We start from the raw sequence: 20,091 nt of genomic DNA on the forward strand, positions 1-20,091 counted from the left end.
GACGAGGAGTCCCTGCCTTAACGACCGGATCAGTAATAATTAGAGCCACTAATGCGCTGAAATGTGCCATCTGCATAAGCCTTCTCTTAAATCTACTGTTTATGGGAACATCATTCTTGGCATACAATCTTAAGTCTCGATCTACAACTGGGCTTGTCTGAGGAACCCCATGTGCCCTTTAAACCCTGACCTGAAACCAATTTAAGTTGCTTAACCTTTCTAATTTCTTTCGCAGGATCAGCAGAGGATTAACAGTCTGCGCATTCAAGCAAATAAAAGTAAAACAACAACTCAAATACAGTGACTTAAGATTAAATCTGTGACATCTAAAACACTATGGTAATATTCCTATCCTTCACAGCAGCCCATGTCTAAGCATTAAAATATTACTATACCACAGAGCTGTTGAATTCTCAAACCTGATTGGTCAGAAGGTGTTGATTAGTTTTCTATAACAGCAGCTCTGACAGTAGCACAGCTACAAATCACAGGTTTATATTAATATTAATGCACTCGTTCTAATACGTTATCGTTTCTATAGTAACCGCTCATTCACAGGGACATGTACAGTGGACGCTCCACATAAACAGAATGTAAAGTAAGTGAGAAGAGGAACTAACTTTTCTCGACGATGTTCCACGTTAATCGTAACTGTAAATGGAGAAAAAGTGCGATGTGTCATTTAACGCGTCACAAATTGCTGTGGTATAAAAGAAAGAAAACACTTCGAGACGTGCTGTTAGAGGAAATAATCAAATTCAGGGTCATAACAGTAACTCCGCTTCATCATCCCCACCCAGTCGTTGATTATTTTCCTATAACAGCACAACACTGAGTGTTCTTTTTTCCTTACATAATAAAAAAGAAAGATTAAAGTGGGAAGTTTTAAGTGGTTACGCTTAGAGCGTTTTAATTTTGTTTGCTAATGAATCATCACAGAATTGTAGCCATTGCTTCTTTCTTCTAATTAAAAAAGTATTCAGTATCCTTAAGCCAATGCTAAGGAAAATTACCGAGCTACTATGAGAAACCGCATGAACTCTTTATTAGACAAATCTAATTTTGACTCTAAGAGTCAGTCATTGTCCAAGGTTCTTCATCCCTAAAATAAATAAATAAATAAATAAATAAAATAAAAGATTGAGTTTTTGTTGGAGATCACCAACCATCTCTGAGCCACCAGTTGAGAACCACTGAACTACACAAGACAATCATATCTTGCAAATATTTCTAGATTGCAGAATGTATAAAAATTAAGGGGGCGTACAAATACACACAGTATATATTTAAAGTGCGTTTAACTGTTTAAATGTTATATAGACCTTATACAGGGAGTCGTGGACAGGAAAAGCCTGCTATTATTAATAACAGAGATGTATTAGAGACTAGAAATAGGGACGCAGGACGCATTAGAGACTAGAAATACCCTGTCAGACACACACCACACCACCCCACCCCACCCTACCCTACCCCCCCGAACCCCAGCAGCTGACTTCGAGCCATGTGCACTCCTCTCAGATCATGTCGTTAAATCTGAGTCGCTGGCGCTGGGCATTTCAGTGCCGAGGCCAGACAATCTGGAGACAGGCAGCTCCATATTTATACTCCTGCAGGAGGCCCTATCAGCTATCTGCTATAATTAGCCCCAAGGTAAACAGTTAATAGGATTTCTCATAGTGCTAATAGAATAATAAAAATGGAGGAACCCCCTGCCCTCCCTTTACCATATTTGTATACAAACACACACCCACACACTCAGGGTTTGTGTCTACACACAGAACAACCTTGAATCTTTTTTTGAACAAGTGCTTCTGAACACTGGGGGTTTTACCAAACATGTTGTGTGAATGATTTCTCAGAAATATCAGCTCCAGAGCTGAGAGAGATTGAGTAAACACGAGTCACGAGCAACGGTAATCAAGAGCATGATTATATGTACTGAAATCTGTACAATCAATCAGACACACACACACATCCATACAAGTGGTGATTTTTAGCCAAGCTATTTCTTATAACAGGTTCTCTACAAGACTTTGACTTGGAAATGAGCAAATTCTGTATTTCATTGTTATAAAAGCCAATTAAGTTTCATACCAAGAGAGTATCCCGAATAACTAATACATCTATTTGCATATATATAATACACATTAAAGAGAAGAGTATAAATGATCTGGTCTTGTAAAGTTAAAGCATCTCATAAAAGTAACAAATATTAAAAATAAGAATGAGCAATACCAGACACTAAAGTTTAGGGTCAGGTTTTGAAATCTAATATTTAGGTCATGACAGCTCTTTTCAACCATCTATCCCACATTAACAGCAAACAAAAACTAACAATCTTCATGCATTACCTTTTTTGCTCAACCGAGAACCCTGGAGGATCAGAATGCTTACCCCAGAGTTGGTAAGAGCCTGCTCCTTTTTATCACTGGTGCTGGTATCCTTTGGCGAGTCGGACGCTTTCACACCATTCCCTCGAGACACGTGTATATGCACATGTGCCGCTCCATTCATGCAGCTGAGCTGTTTTGTGTTGGACAAATGGCATGATATCCCAGTGTTCAAGAAGGGCACCTCGAGGGAAATACTCCTCTGCAAGCCTCGGTGAAAACCGATTTCCTGAGGTGCGTTCGATTTGCCGATAGTCGGACATGTGTGGTGTCTCTTCTCCGTGAGAAGCATGCAGGCTGAGGTGCTACGGCACAGCTTCGGATTACGGTTCCCAAGTTTAGTGTTGGCTTCCTCTGACTTTTCCGAGGCTTTAGAGCAGTCGATGTTGACCACAGTTCTGGCCGCGTTTCCTTTCCCAGGTGGAAGCGGGGGCTGGTTTGCAGAGTGCACCAGGACACTGGAGTGCCTTTCGGGTTGTTCAGATCTTATTGCCGAGTCAGTCGAAAAGCTAAAATGCAGGATGGGCCTGGCATCCCGAACCTCAGCGGGCTGACAGCTACTCTTGGAAAGTCTCACGCCATTCACCGCTGAGGCGACTGAGACCTTGGGCTCGTCCAGAGACGAATCCGTTGCAGACAGCTGCAGCTGGTGCGAGGTCTGAAAAGGTCCTCGGGTGGACGGGGGAAGCAGAGGAGTTGCCACGGGACTGACGGGTGAAGCCGGCGGTGTGTTGCAGGGACTACGTGGGAAAATAACCAACGAGGAGCAGCGGCGCAAGGGAGCCTTGGTCCTCCGACGGCATACGCCTTTATCATGGGACGTCTTACGCTCAGCAACGTCCGAATCGAATATGCTGTTGCTGCTGCAGTATCCAACATCACTAGCTGTGCTGCTGCTACACGACCCCCCATCAGAGCTGCCTCCAGCACTGCCATCGCAAATCCCAGGGTCTGTTTCCTCTCCACCGCCACCGCAACCTTCTACATCCAAATTCTGCCTGCTGGAAGAATGCAAGGAAATCTGCAGCGTGCTCTTCCTGTTCCCGCCACTGCTGTTCACCTTGGGTACAAATACAGTAGTATGGCGTTGCAGGCTGCCATAATCTGGTGACAGAGGTGGCAGACCGAGAGCCAGCTGCCCTGGAGTCACTTTCATATGAAATGAGTTGGGGTGAGTCAGGGGCTCTGCAGGGCTCCGAGCAGGTGTCCCAAGCCCGTCCTCCACCTCATGGCTGCAGCTTTCAGACAGAGGGTCGGTGTTGCTTCTCCTCGCGGCAAAATGCAGGCGCAGACGGCGTGCCATTCAGCCTGAGCCCCTAATCCCATACAGGCATGGTGAAAAAAATTGCTAATTGCAGTTTAAAAAAAATAAATAAAAGAAGAGAATAAGTGGCAATGCAACTGTTCCGAGTCTCACGCTATGATTACAATCGTTAACGCTTGCACATAGCCAAAATAGCTCCAGTGACAAGCTGCATTCCTCTTGAGGTTCCTCCAATGCTAATGGCCAGTGCAGGTCAAATGTGCTGCACGGAGAAGTGCTGCACAGCCTATAGCGCTCCACCGTCTGACAGCGAACTCCCCGGTGGTCGTTCTCTTTAAGGAGCTGAAACAAATTCCAGCTTTGAGTTTCTCGGAGGCAACCGCTACGAGTAGGCACAAACACCCACTAAGTGCCCCCTCCTTTCTACAAAACACTCCACAGGCAGACCTCCGTCCTGCTTTAACTGCACCTTTGCAATTTTGCAAGAACATATCCAGAGCCCGGGGCCTTGCCCCCACCCACTTTAAAAAAAAAAAAAAAAAAAAAAAAAAAAAAAAAACCCAGCTTCTGGTCAGCACACTGCAAAAACAACAGGCTTCTGTGCCTGACGGTTTGAGAGAGCTGCAACTTGCCTGCCTCTGTGCCAAACTCTGATTCCCTCAGAGCTGCTGCCTGCTCATATTTTTACCCCCGGTGGAGTTAAATTACAGCAAATAAAGCGGAATGGGTTTCGGACTTAATTCTGTATCAAACTGAGGATCAGGTTTCCTAACTGCCGGGGTTGTGGAAATATTTGAGAAGCCGGCAGTGGGCTTCTATGCACTACTAAAAGATAGCAAGTTTACAAACTCGGTGCCTGACTTCAGCAGCTTGACAGCTATTAAAGCAAACACTAAAAAAAAAAACTGCTGAAAAGAATCATTGCTCTGTTGAAGAAAAGAAACCCGAACTTGCCTGGAAGCTTGCTTGAACTTTCGATAGAATGTCTTCTATCACAAGCGTCTTTTTATTAAGGTTAAGGTGTTGAAGAGGGCCTGGAGAGCCCTCTTACTCACATGGACTTGTGCCACCTTGCTTGTCATTTGAGCTATGCAGCGGCAGCCAATGATGGCCTTTAAGCCTGTTCATCTGTCAATGCCATTCCACCACCATCAATCAGAAACAATTGCACGCGGAAGAGTTATTCCAGACCTTCCGAGTCAGTAAACAGTCCCTCCGCATATTAAATTGAGAGGAACAATAGTCGGGGGAGCACTTTAATAGATCTTATAAATGACTTCTGTGAGTCACTTATAAGACTTCTCATAATGTTGCACTATTTTTGCAGACGTCTCGGCTAAAAGGAAGTTATCAAACCCAATTTGTAGTCTAATTACTGATAATTTTGTTTTACAACAAACAGAAATAAACTAGAATATCGTTCATTAATCGTTATTGCAATACTGATGTGGCAAAAAAAAAATAAAAACCCTTCTATTATGCAAAAAGAGCCCTCTAAGTATTGTTCTGTGCATGTTTTGACCAGCTCATGGATTCAAGATTTCTAATGTTATTTTATATATATTTTATAATTTGATGCACCACAGGTCTACCAGCTTTAATATACACCAAGGTCAATCACAATCGTACTTTATTATTCTCTACATTTTACCCTGAAGAGAATCGGAAGTGATTCATCATTGCTCAGTGACCAAACAAATTGCATTTCCAGACCTGCTACCCCCAAAACCCAAACAGGAATATTAACTGATACATACACTTACCGTCCACTTTTGGTGGTGTATTTTGAGCGATAACTCGTATATTTGCTGTGTTTTTGAGTGATAACTCGTACATTTGCTGTGTTTTTGAGTGATAACTCGTACATTTGCTGTGTTTTTGAGTGATAACTCGTATATTTGCTGTTTTTGAGTGATAACTCGTATATTTGCTGTGTTTTTGAGTGATAACTCGTGCATTTGCTGTGTTTTTGAGTGATAACTCGTACATTTGCTGTGTTTTTGAGTGATAACTCGTGCATTTGCTGTGTTTTTGAGTGATAACTCGTGCATTTGCTGTGTTTTTGAGTGATAACTCGTGCATTTGCTGTGTTTTTGAGTGATAACTCGTGCATTTGCTGTGTTTTTGAGTGATAACTCGTACATTTGCTGTGTTTTTGAGTGATAACTCGTGCATTTGCTGTTTTTGAGTGATAACTCGTGCATTTGCTGTGTTTTTGAGTGATAACTCGTGCATTTGCTGTGTTTTTGAGTGATAACTCGTACATTTGCTGTGTTTTTGAGTGATAACATGTACATTTGCTGTTTTTGAGTGATAACATGTACATTTGCTGTGTTTTTGAGTGATAACTCGTACATTTGCTGTGTTTTTGAGTGATAACTCGTAAATTTGAGTGATAACATACATTTGCTGTGTTTTTGAGCAATAACTCGTATATTTGGTGTATTTTGTGTGATAACTCATGGTTTTTGTGTAATCTTGAGTGATAACTCGTACATTTGCTGTGTTTTTGAGTGATAACTCGTACATTTGCTGTGTTTTTGAGTGATAACTCGTGCATTTGCTGTGTTTTTGAGTGATAACTCGTGCATTTGCTGTGTTTTTGAGTGATAACTCGTACATTTGCTGTGTTTTTGAGTGATAACTCGTGCATTTGCTGTGTTTTTGAGTGATAACTCGTGCATTTGCTGTGTTTTTGAGTGATAACTCGTGCATTTGCTGTGTTTTTGAGTGATAACTCGTACATTTGCTGTGTTTTTGAGTGATAACATGTACATTTGCTGTTTTTGAGTGATAACATGTACATTTGCTGTGTTTTTGAGTGATAACTCGTACATTTGCTGTGTTTTTGAGTGATAACTCGTAAATTTGAGTGATAACATACATTTGCTGTGTTTTTGAGCAATAACTCGTATATTTGGTGTATTTTGTGTGATAACTCATGGTTTTTGTGTAATCTTGAGTGATAACTCGTGCATTTGCTGTGTTTTTGAGTGATAACTCGTACTTTTGGCATATTACTGACTGATAACTTGTAGCTTTGCCGTGTTGCCTCACAGCAGCATACTCCAGTGTTAAAATGTTGTGCTCCTACTCAAAATGTGTAAAGGTTAGCAGGTCTACATTTCCATTTTTGTAGCAGAAACCTTTATTTTATATATATATTTCCAATACCAATGCACCGACTTATTTAATATGTTTAATTTTCTACTACCTGGCAACAGGTGTGCCAGAACTCTCCCTCTCTCTCTCTCTCTCTCTTTCTCTCTCTCACACACAGACACACACACTTATCAAGGAGCGCTGCTGTTTGTGAAATGGAACACTAGTCTTATTATTCAGGAGTTTGTTTGACCTCCACTGTGATTTAGAGAGGAAACCATTCACAAGCGATTTAACAAAAAAGCCTGTAACACTCCACCAACTTTTATGGTGTTACTTTCACCCTCTTAACGCTGCCCCTGAGTATATTTAATTTCCAGTCCCTGCGGTTTATAATAGCAACTTGCAAAAAAGGCATCCTTGTCCATTCACTGCAAATTAGGGCTCAGGTAGATGCTTATTATTCAGGCACGAGCCCAAAGTTAACAATAAGCCTGGGCTTTAGAGCTGAACTGTACGCTTTTCAGCTTAAAGAGGTTGATCTGCGATCATTTTGTGCCTTTCACATAAAAACGAGTGTGGGGTGGCGGATCCTGGATCAGCATCGGCGCTCTTACTTGATAAATATTGACTGTGGTTTTACGTTTTACTGCTTCTAACCTCGCGTTTCACCTTATTAAAAAAAAACCACGGTACAGTATAAGGGACACATTCATCAGCGGCGAAACCCGAGGTAACATTATAATCCGACTCCGATTCATTTACGATGATTAAATCGCAGTAATTCAAACAAGCGCGCATACACAAGGAGTCGACGTTATCTCACCTTTCACACCAAAGTAAATGTGGCAAAGTTATAGCGTGGAAAACACACTTACCAAACGATTCTCATCAAACACTTCGAGCAGAAGGCGATGCTTCCTTGGATGAACCTGAGACAGAGACAGAGACAGAGACAGAAATCATCTCTGAGTAATAAAGTTCAGCCGTACATGACAGTTTTTGTTGTTTCTTCATAAAGGATGATGAAATGTAATAGACAGTAATTATACAATGTTTTATTAAAGGGACATCTCACTGAAAATCTGAAAAATCTAATTTACACAAATTAAATCTTAATGATGTCACACAGACTTGCTAATCATTTACTGTAATTGAAAAAGAACTTTTGGATTGGATCACTGTGTAGATCACATGCTCTCACTTCATGAGAACGGCCATCTTGGACAAGAGGACTCACAATTACGATTCAACTTCCCTCACAGGCTCCGCCTTCCAAAATCTGAAGAAGGATTTGTACAATGGTTCTAAAAATAACAATAGAGTCATGAATTGACTTACAGTTTTATGAGAGTTTAAACAGTGCCGTGCAGTTCAAGGACTTAAAGATTCGAGCATGCGTTTATGTCATATATTTCAGGTGACATATTAACCTTGTAGCTGCAGCTTAAAATGAAAGAAGTAAACATCGGACACTTAACTGCTTGGCTGATTGACTGAACCAGGGCATTAAGCTAAACTGTCTGATAACTAGCTGAAAAATCAACAAGGTTGAAAGTCAAGTGTTGCTGCAAAAGTCAAGCACGGTACTGCCTTTCTATGAAACACACTCCTGATTTTTTAAATTTTTTTCAATCAGTTCTGGTACATAGTTTGGCAGATGATAAAGCTACTCAAGTACTCGGCTCTAAACACCTCAATGTTTTATATTGCTTTAATCAAAAGGGATTGAAACATTACTGTTTTTCACACAAAAACATGCTCTCATGCTGTGTGTGTCTTAAAAACACTGCTCAAGGTATTATGACCAAATCCTTTTGACCATCATCTTAAGCATTTACATACAAGGTTGTACTTCAACATCACTGACAAGACACAAAGCGACATAAACGGTTCTCCGTCTCAGCCAATCAGATGTGCTGTAGCAGTGAGCATGACAAATCATGTCTCAGGAGTTTTAGAAACAAAGACATAGATCAATATCACACCTAATTTTTAACGCTGCTAACAAACACTGCAAGATTTACCTTGAGGAGAATACTAGACTTTTTGTTAATAGGTACATTTATCTATATTTGATTAAATATGTGATGAGCTGGTGCAATATTAACTGTAAAAGCATTCACATGCCTGGGCTAACTAATGACTTTATGATTTGTCTAGTTCTTCAGCTTTTTTTTTTTTTATTTTGCTCACTTTTGATTTTATTCACTGTTTCACATTTTTAAGAGGAAATTTTGTTGAGTCACCAGAAAGTTGCTGCCGTTTGCAAAGTGTAGAAACACATCTAGAAAGGCAACCCGACTTAGGCTGATTTTTATTTCAATATTTTCAGAAACTGCATGAATCAACATTTTCCGTAACTAATTAATTATTTGATGCAACACTTTGACAAATCGTGTTTCAGGGATCCTTTAAGGAAGGGGTTTGAGAATCATGGACATAAATCAAACGACAGAATGAACATGAAGCCTGAGCATCATTAGGATTAACATAATTAACATATTGTCCATCAATGTTAAACCATCGAATCATAATGACGCCTCAGGACTGGATAAATCCAGGAAGAAAGAAGAGAATAAAACAGTTTATAATATCAGATCAACTCTCAAACAAAATAAGGAAGAATAAGAGAAATTTTTGAATTATTATGAACATCATAATTATGTATACAAAAAAAAAAAAAAAAAAAAAAAAAGAGACAGAGGCTAGCACTGAGCACTAGGATTTGATTACACTACAATTTGAAATGTGTATAAATGTGTCAGTCATGGGGTCGGTCTATGGTTTCATTCTGTAGGGAGTGTTTAGCCTTAGCTGATGTGTGTGCGTGTGTGTGTGTGTGTGTGTGTGCGTGCGCTGTAAATGGACAGTGACTCATAACAACACTCTGTAAAGTCCACCAGCAGACAGCGTCGAGTCTGTTTTAGCTCTGTGGTAAGCAAGGGGTGACTCCTGGACGGTCAGAGTACAACACGTTTTTACTGCTACAAAAATAATTAGGTTATTAATCGAGCAGCACAAGTGATATACGATTTGTTAATGCACAAGCATGCTTTTGTACACGATTCCCAACCCTGAGTCCGGAGGATATAAATTAATTAGGGCTGCCGTGACAGTAAGTGCAAAGTGGGACCTATGTGTGAAGCGGTGCTTGGACCCCCGAGGATTGCTCTTTGCGGCTATTATTGTTTCATTACTGAAAACATCTGCATGCTTATACGGAAAAACAACTAGAGTACGTGCAAAAACTAACACAAATAACATATTATTCCTGTAATTATTATGTGTATAGAGATTTTGGAAAATATATGTAATGCATATGTAGAAAATATACGGAATACTGACTTGAACTTGCACTGCTTCAGTCATAACTCTCTGTATTGGGCATAACCAGGGTGGAGTCTGGTGCCCAAGACAAGCATGTTTGTTCAAGATATCAGTATTTATTTAGCATTTTGCGCTGGATAAGTGACTCAGCAGGCTGCTGAAGTGGTAGACGTCAGCGTTTTGTTTCGTTCTGTTCACCAGGGAGGAAAAAAAACCCACTCCCTGTTAGCTTTCTGTGGTCTGATATTTATTTCTGGGTGTAACACACTTCAATTGATTCATATACAGACAAACAACAAATTAATGGAAAAACCAATGTAAGGTGTCTTAGTAAGGTGCTGGACCATCTTACTGTTTTTTTTTTTTTGTTTTGTTTTTTGCTCATGTATGGCACTAATGCATTACATTACACTCACTGAATGCATGCTTTCAATAATTTTCAACCCTGAGACTGATGGATTTAAATTAATAAAGGGTGCCATGACGGTAACTGAGAAGTGGGACCTATTTGTGAAGTGGTGCTTGGACCCCCGAGGATTGCTGTATGCGACTATTTTCTATTACTGTTTCTTTTATATCATAGCAACTCACAGCTTGTGATGTTACTGAGAAAGCACAGAGCGTAAACTCCTCTGTTCTGAAGACTTTCCTGTAAAAGAAAACTTACACACTGTTTCAATGTGCTGACACTGGAGACTCCTTCCATAAACATTAAATAAACATCTCCACATCACCTAATCAGCAAGTGTTTATTTTGTTAAATAACAACATATTAAAAAAAAAACTTTCTTAGATTATGTAGATATAGATAACATGAACATTCTGACCAATCAGCTTCAAGAATTCAGCAGTGCTGTGGTATAAAGTATGATATTATATAAAGGCCAGCCTGTATTAATAAGCTTCATGAGATGACCAGCTTTTCACTCATATATTTAGATTAAATTATGGTTGCTGTTATGTTTTAGCCCAGTTAATGTCACTAGCTACTGAGTTAACATTTTATACTATAATATTATATAATATTAACATGTGTGTCTTGTTAATTTGCAAGGTTTGATATCAGGATTTGTTTGTTGGCTAAAAGTTCTGGCTGCAATATTAACTGTACATTTCCAAGCAACCCAAATATGGGATTTTTTTTCCTCAGAGCGGATTTGTTTATTTGTTGCTTCAGATTTTTAAGAGAAAATGATGCTGAGTCACTATGAAGTCGTTAGTAACAGCAGCACTAAAGTGCTGAGAACATGGAAAGAAACGTACAAACGCATCTTGCATTACGGTGTGATGTTTATTTCAATGTTCGCACATGATTTCAAATTTGCTGCTAATTAACTGATTCATTCATTCATTCATTTGGCAACGACCTGAAGTGACCTTTACAAGAGTCGTGTAAGAGACACCCCACATCCAAAGTTGTCCCTGCAACTGAATGCCTCAACCATCACATCTATGACCTGACCTTTGACCCCTGAGACACAGGAAAGGAGGTCTCTATCAGCGGGAGGTCAGGAATAAAAGTTTTCTACTGCGTAATCCATTTCTCCAGTCTCTGGGTCTCTGAGTGTGTGGAGCGTTACCCCAGACCGTAACCTCACTCTCTCACACACACACACACACACACACACACTCTCTGCACCTGCACAACATGATTTCACAACACGGCAGCAGCACGCAGGGCCTCAATTTCCCCTTACAAGGACTGGAAACTTCCACTTGTACACTCTAATTATAACCCCGTTAATGCGAAACATGCATCTCTGGCAACCCGGGCTGGGGAAACACGTTCAGAAACGGGATATGCTGACTGGCTACTTGTGAATATTGCGTTGTGACTGATGAATTAACTACCATGATCTTCACGAGTGTTAGAGAACTGGGGCAAAATCACATGACAGTGCTCTTCCCTGTAGCTGAGGCTTGAAGAGCGCAGGGTTTGTGGGAGCTGAGATCTTCATCCTGGTTCAGAGGTGATGCACAGACACATGCTGAAGCCTCTTCCTCTTCCTCTTGCTAGTGAAATAAAGCTGCAGACTCGACTGCTTCCTGATAGATTCAGGAAAGACAATGAGGACAGTGCTGTCCCCTGCTGGGAGCATATGGTATACAACACCGGGAACACAGTACTCCATCATAACAGTACGGCTTTAGCATTAATTCTATTTTTATGTGTGTTTTGATGATGAACACATTGAGAAGGGATGCGATAAAAAAATATTAAAACAAGTGTCTGGAAAAACCAGAACCAGGATCGAGATCACAGATTTTTTTCGTGAATCACTGTGAAAAGTGACAAGAACTTAAGTAAAAAGTACGATTACTCCACGATGCACTCTCAGACTAATGATCAGGAAGGCAAGACAGAAGCCAGCAGTCACTCAAAAAGAGTTGCAGGATGACCTGAAAGCAGCAGGAACAACACTTACACATAAAACAATAAGCAATGAACTGCACCGTGATCATCTCCGTTCCTACACCTCACACTAAACTCCTCTGCTAAACAGGAAGCACTATACTCTGGTCATATGAAACAAAACCAGAACTTTTTGGCAAGAGGGTTTGGAGGAAGAAGGGCTGTGCCTAGGATCCCAAGAATCCCCACCATCATACCCACAGTGAAGCACGGTGATGGGAGCATCATGATATGGAGCTGGAAACGGTACTTGGGTATTACACGTACATGAATGGAGCGATGTACTGGGACGTATTAGAGGAGAATTTAATCTCATTAGCCAAGAAACTGAATCTGGGGAGAATACAGACATTTCATCAAGACAACAACCCCAAACCTATAGCAACAATAACTCAAGAAGGCCTTGCATGTCCTCGCCAATCTCCTGACGCAAATCCGAGTGAAAATTTATGGAGGATTTTGAAATTGCGAGTCCATCAGAGGGATCCTTGTAACTGTGGGGAATTTAGGATGATTTGCCAAGAGCAAAGGAACCAAAATTAAACCCCAATGCTGAAAAAAGCTTATGACCTCTTACCATAGACATCACAAAGCTGTAACTGCCAACCGCAGCTTTTACTAACGTCAGTAATTTGCGGTGTCTAAATATGTTTTTGGTAAATATATATATTTTTATTTATCAAATTCATTTTTAAACATATGTTTATGCTCATGAATACATACTTTCATATTTATTTATCTATTACAGAACAGAAACAAAAAGTGTCTGAATCCTTCTTTCCCCTCACTGTACCTTTTTTCTGTGTATGAGTTGGCCAGGTCTGCAATGTATTTATGTAGGGCATAATGTGGCACACTTGAAATAATTTTAGGGAAGTTCATTTTCATTTACACAGCTGAAAATCCTATATTTAAAATGTGACTACAGATTTGTAACGGACGTACAAGAGCAGGTGCTGAAATCCGTCAATAAACCTTTATACAGAGCGCATTTCACATGAGTCCTGATAGGAGCTATAGTTAGAATATTGCTAATGCTTGCACATTACCGGAAAAGTGCCACAATTAGCAATGCATTGTTAACTGTATCACATCCTCCGCGTCAATTCCTAATTGGATCGAGGCCATTAGGCAGGTCAGGCTCTGGTTTCACGAAAGCACTGCACACTTTAGGAGCTAGGAGTTCACTGTCTTCCTCTGCCCTCGGGGGAGGAAAGCTCAATCCTACATTTCCTAATGCAAAATTCTTTTCACCGGGCTTGCGAGAGAACAATTTAATCATCTGGACATGATATTACACTGTCCCGATATCCAGTGACGTGTATTCCGATTATATTACCAGACCAGATCAGACCTGCCCAACTTTACGACATTTAAACGTACGCAAGAACTAGTCATCAGCTAAAAATACACATCCTCGGTTTTCTTTCTGTCCCCAATAAAACGAGAGATGAGTCAATCTAGGTGTTGATAAAGTCAAATCTGGCCAGTGTAGATGTTTTAAACTCTGCGATGACATGAGAGCAGGTTAAGAGGTTAAAAACTCACTTTGGCCACATGTTTGGTTTCCCAGATGTTCATTCATTATCAGGTAAAAAAGTTTATGCTAAAATTTCAACAGTGATTGAATTATGAACAATAATATATTTGAAATGGATAAACATGTGAGAATGTGAGACTTTCATTCCACCTGCTGACTTTTTCCAGATCTCCTGAGCTGTTTTCTACCCTGTTTTCTTCCACTCTTTGGACTCTGTGTCTGTGTGTCTTCCATTTCTGAATGGTTTTCATTACTGACTTCTGATAACTTTCAGTTCTGGATAGGATTTCATTACTGGAATCTTCTCCAGCTTCATAAAAGCGCAATATTTTCTGTTTTGCTTTGGATCATGTGATTGCTGTTTTCCTGATTCTCCATGATGCTAAATGCTTGAACGTTTGAACTTTTCATGCCTTAATTAAAGCTTAACAAAGTAAACAATGGGTGACTGCTATAAATAAAAAAATCATTACATTATCCCATTTTAAAGATTTCTCTACCCAAAACCAAGAGGGATTATTTTACTGGAATGTACATGAAAAACTGTTTTGTTTTTACGCTTTGCCGTCGCCATTAGCGTATTTTTTAAGACCGCTGGTCTCAGCTCACGAGCAAAGAATTTTTTTTATGACTTACAGCAAATTCGGGTCAGTGTAAAGTCGGCTCAAGGAAAAGTTCTACTTAATTATTTCTAGTTTCTGCCAATCAGACATTAAATTTAAAAATCCCACCTGAGAGACATTTCATACTCCTCTCTTTCTCTCTCTGTGTATACGTGTGTGTGTGTGTGTGTGTGTGTGTGTGTGTGTGGATGCAGGTGCAGCATGAGGTAATAAAAAGTTACAATCATTACAGTGAATTATTACGAGCTATAACCTGACCAATGGCCCGGTGAAAAACCTGGCATAACTCTAGCAGCACCATCGAGCCTCATTAACACACCTCCTTACAGTGCTCGGTTTAACATTTAACCAGGCCCTGTTTACTTTATCTCATGCTTACGTGTGTGTGTGTGTGTGTGTGTGTGTGTGTGCATGTCTGTGTGAAGAGATAAGAGTATGAAGGCACAGAAAAAAAAGCACTAGAACAGCCCTGTGAGATTATAATCAGTACACAGCTGCGAGCTTGTCTTCCTGCTCGTATGCTGAGAGCTGATCTGAGGTCAGGTTTGACTCTCTGTCTTAGATTAGAGGATGAGAGAAAACTGACTCCGGGTCAGCTTTAGTGATGTATGTATGTGTGTGTGTGTGTGTGTGTGTGTGTGTGTGTGTGTGTGTGTGTGTGTGAGATGCGAGTGGAAACTGATCCGGTAGATTTGCAAATACTACACAAGCGACTCTGTCCTGAAATGCTACATTTTGCAAATGATACTGTGGAGTGTGTATTTTTAATGTTAGCTGTTACCCGTATAAATAATATGACTGGCTAGTTTTATTTTCTTTCACAGTGCATAAAAAAAAAAACAACAACACTGCATATTAATCTTCATAATTAACATGAGATCATCATCTAAGATTTATTTTAGAATAAAACTCTGAGTTGACTTTTTGGGTTAAACTTTGCTCATTGACGTTGACGTTGCTCTATTTTCACTTTGGCTAACTGGTAATTGGCATCTACGTTACCCACAATGCCGTTCACGGATAATGGTGCTGTGGGATTTAGCCCTAGCTTCATCTCTACCTGAAGAGAGCGATGCAGCGGCGCTTTACTCCTTTAGTCGGTCCGGCTCCCCCACCTCTTCAAACAACTTTCACACTAACACCAACTTCAACACCATCGCGTTCGTCATCTCGCAGATCTCTAACTAGCCGAGCTGAGTCTCTGCTGTCGTATAGCCGCATTGCATTCTGGGACTTTGAGTCCAGTGTTCTCATTAATATGACGCTGAACATCGGTGGAAATATTGTGAAAAGCAGCTCTCGCACTTTTTCTGTTACGAAGCTTACATGGAAATCTGATTATCACTCAAGAATAAGATTTTTTTTCCTCATGTTAAACGCCATGGGAAGCGCGCTAGCAATAACACTGACCCCCTGTGACATCAGAGCAACGCACAACCGCTATCAATAAACTAGCTTCAGAAACACTAAACCTGGCTCTAATAAGCTAATTTAAAGCCAATTTAATCATTTAGGTGAGATTCTAACCAATTTGTCTTCTGTACAGTTACACAAATCAGAATGAAACAAGTTTTTTCTAGAGTTTTCTGTAGATTCTACACAAACTTTCCCCCCGCTCATATGTGTGGTGATGTCTTGTCGAGCAGGAACTCTGTCTAAGTGAAAGATACTCCTGCCCGATATGACACAAGTCATGATTTCAAGCAGTCTTAAAAACACGCCTACATCTCATCAGCTTCAGCCACTTTAACTTTTGTTAAATCTTCAGTTGAACTTGTTTTACTTTTTATTTAAAAGACAAATTCACAAATTCTATCAACGCTAAGAAAATTAAGAATATACAGAGCACTTTATATCGATGATGAAGGAAGTGTTCATGTCTCAGTACTCAGTGCTCGCAGAAGAGAACTACATTGTTTTTAATTCATTGTTAGGTCGTACGTTCATATCTTTTTATGCTCGTACGTGATACTTAAGACCACAGGATGCTTCTTGCGAGGTCTAGCCATGATATGTGCCTACCGCAGCAGCACATGAAGCCCCGCCCCCTCAAGAGCTTTTCAACAGCCGCGTTTCTAGTACAATCTTAACGCTAAGTATGATTAACGTGGTCTTAACGTAAGACATCACATCAGAGAACACGTTCAAAAGTTCAATTACGTTCATGCGTGGGAATTCTACTGTGCATCAATACATGAACAACATTTTTAACAAGTCACTGGGGACAGTTACCATGGTTACCACGCTAACTTGGGATAAAAAAATCTCAAGTCATTTTAACTCTTATACATCTTATATGTGCAAGTTTACAATGCAATCAGACAACTGCTCATAATATAACGTCTATACACAAAGACCATTACTTACTTTGAAGTAGAATTCCTCGTTCCACTTTGGATCCAACGTCTAAAAGCGAGAAAGACGGAATAATTAACGTGATAACGATAAACAGGAACTGGACGTTGTCTCGGCGTGTGAGTATAAAAGGTCTCTCACCTTCTTGATGGTTTTAGTTTGAAGACTGACGAGTTCTCCAGTCACGGGGTCGTACAGAGAAAGTCTGGTGTATGGGTCACTGCAGAGAATAACAAGAACAATCACAGGAAGTCTACACACACACAAGCGTTTAATAAACACACTGCAGCTGTTACGATCTTCTAAACACTGGCTGGGATAATAACGCAGGAGAGACACCCAACGGTCACGCTAGTGAGCGACAAGGCGCTTGTAGCTTGTCTCTTGTGGGCGTGTACTGATGTCACCGGTGGGCGTGTACCATCCAACCAGCTCAGATGAGAAACAGTCACGGCCAAAATTACTACGATTTACTACACTGTATGATTTACTTATCTTTAAAATGTACTTAAAATAGGGTGTAACATTGTAATAAAGTGTAAATCAAGCGTGAAAAATCGTTGCTTGACGCATGTTACGTGCCAGACGTTTTCGTATTAGCGATCAGCAGCACAAGCTAACTGTACCTGCAACAAACACTCTTCAGAAACACCAGTGACCTTTATTTATCTTTGGAATGTCTCTATACACAATTAAAGAGAGGGCTTTTTTTTAAGTCGAGAAGTACAGAGCAACTAAAAGATGGTAGGAACTAAAGCTGTGAAAGAGGGAACGAGAAAATGTACCACACGCGCCATGTGATTGGTCCGAGGAATCATACGAGCCAATCGTTTGGATTTATTGCTTTACCGTGTCATATCTAATTTGCATAAAGTTGAGAAAATGTTATCTGGCACGTCGATTGTCTCAGTCACTGAAATCGCGGCTCCGTGTTGCGTGCGTCAAACGAGAATGAATGTTCGCTTTGTCTCTCGCTTGTGTGAACGTATCTTTACACAATAACAAATAATAACACTACAATTATGATCACAATTACCGTGTGCAGTACAGAAATCATCACTTAGGCAATTCAGGAACGAAAACATGATTACTGCATGCGCGCCGAAAACAAAGTGTTTCAAAATGTATTTTCTTTTAAATCTCTGAATCAGAATTAGACTGCTCCTTATTCACCGCAACTAAATGCATCTTTAAATGCAGGAAAAACACACAATTAGTCTCAGTAGAAAGAAAGAAAGAAATATTTTTAATATTTTATTTTTTTGTATTTAATATTAAAAGCAAAACAATGCATAAACAAACAAACAAACAATGTTTACTGCTAAATGAATAAATACACTATATTACCAAAAGTATTCGGTCACCCATCCAAATGATCAGAATCAGGTGTCCTAATCACTTGGCCTGGCCACAGGTGTATAAAATCAAGCACTTAGGCATGCAGACTGTTTTTACAAACATTTGTGAAAGAATGGGCCGCTCTCAGGAGCTCAGTGAATTCCAGCGTGGAACTGTCATAGGATGCCACCTGTGCAACAAATCCAGTCGTCAAATTTCCTCACTCCTAAATATTCTACAGTCAACTGTCAGCTTTATCATAACAAAATGGAAGAGTTTGGGAACAACAGCAACTCAGCCACGAAGTGGTAGGCCACGTAAACTGACGGAGAGGGTCAGCGGATGCTGAAGCGCATAGTGCAAAGAGGTCGTCGACTTTCTTCACAGTCAATTGCTACAGACCTCCAAACTTCATGTGACCTTCAGATTAGCCCAAGTACAGTACGCAGAGAGCTTCATGGAATGGGTTTCCATGGCCGAGCAGCTGCATCCAAGCCACACATCACCAAGTGCAATGCAAAGCGTCGGATGCAGTGGTGTAAAGCACGCCGCCACTGGACTCTAGAGCAGTGGAGACGCGTTCTCTGGAGTGATGAATCACGCTTTTCCATCTGGCAATCTGATGGACGAGTCTGGGTTTGGAGGTTGCCAGGAGAACGGTACATTTCGGACTGCATTGTGCCGAGTGTGAAATTTGGTGGAGGAGGAATTATGGTGTGGGGTTGTTTTTCAGGAGTTGGGCTTGGCCCCTTAGTTCCAGTGAAAGGAACTTTGAATGCTTCAGGATACCAAAACATTTTGGACAATTCCATGCTCCCAACCTTGTGGGAACAGTTTGGAGCGGGCCCCTTCCTCTTCCAACATGACTGTGCACCAGTGCACAAAGCAAGGTCCATAAAGACATGGATGACAGAGTCTGGTGTGGATGAACTTGACTGGCCTGCACAGAGTCCTGACCTAAACCCGATAGAACACCTTTGGGATGAATTAGAGCGGAGACTGAGAGCCAGGCCTTCTCGACCTACATCAGTGTGTGACCTCACCAATGCGCTTTTGGAAGAATGGTCAAAAATTCCTATAAACACACTCCTCAACCTTGTGGAAAGCCTTCCCAGAAGAGTTGAAGCTGTAATAGCTGCAAAAGGTGGACCGACATCATATTGAACCCTATGGGTTAGGAATGGGATGGCACTTAAGTTCATATGTGAGTCATGGCAGGTGACCGAATACTTTTGGTAATATAGTGTATGTTACTGCAGCACGCAATTAATTGTATTTAGGTTCGCTAACAAAGTGCTGCGTGTTTAATAAACCTGCTAATCCAATGATGTTTATTTAACGTCTGCAAAAATATATTATCTAAATTAAAAAAAAAAAAATACAGAGTGGTATAACTGGTATAAAAATACAGAGAATCCATGCCAAATTTTTTTTAAAATTGTGGATTTTTTTAAATAAATGAAAAGTAATAAAAAAATAGCTATAAATAAATAAATAAATAAACAAACAAACAGCTCACCAGTAGATAAGATTTAATCAATATAATTACCTGTGCAATAATAATAATAATAATAATAATAATAATAATAATAATGATGAAGGGTAAAGTGTGAGTGAGAGGATGGAGATAATTCTCAGGCGTTAGTGATATTGAGTCATTTCCTACAGGACAGTATGTGGGTTGAGTTTCTGCTCTACAGCCATCACACTCGCTCTAAACACACTCTATAAAAGGT

The 20,091-nt window shown here is 40.3% G+C and overlaps 1 protein-coding gene across 2 annotated transcripts in view; it reads right to left on the reverse strand.

Moving 5' to 3' along the window:
- nedd4a (NEDD4 E3 ubiquitin protein ligase a) overlaps window positions 1–20,091 on the reverse strand; it is a 50,524-nt gene that overhangs the window by 24,434 nt on the left and 5,999 nt on the right. Inside the window, exons 3-6 of one of the 2 annotated variants that reach the window (XM_053234888.1) lie at window positions 17,159–17,237; window positions 17,030–17,068; window positions 7,635–7,688; window positions 2,395–3,450 (exon numbers count right to left, since the gene is read on the reverse strand). In XM_053234888.1, the coding sequence (XP_053090863.1) occupies window positions 2,395–3,450; window positions 7,635–7,688; window positions 17,030–17,068; window positions 17,159–17,237 (1,228 nt within the window). The remainder of the gene's footprint in view (window positions 1–2,394; window positions 3,451–7,634; window positions 7,689–17,029; window positions 17,069–17,158; window positions 17,238–20,091) is intronic. The other variant, XM_026927292.3, reaches the window with a different exon arrangement.

The sequence above is a fragment of the Pangasianodon hypophthalmus genome, chromosome 6 (genome assembly GCF_027358585.1).
Source record: "Pangasianodon hypophthalmus isolate fPanHyp1 chromosome 6, fPanHyp1.pri, whole genome shotgun sequence".
NCBI lineage: Eukaryota > Metazoa > Chordata > Actinopteri > Siluriformes > Pangasiidae > Pangasianodon > Pangasianodon hypophthalmus.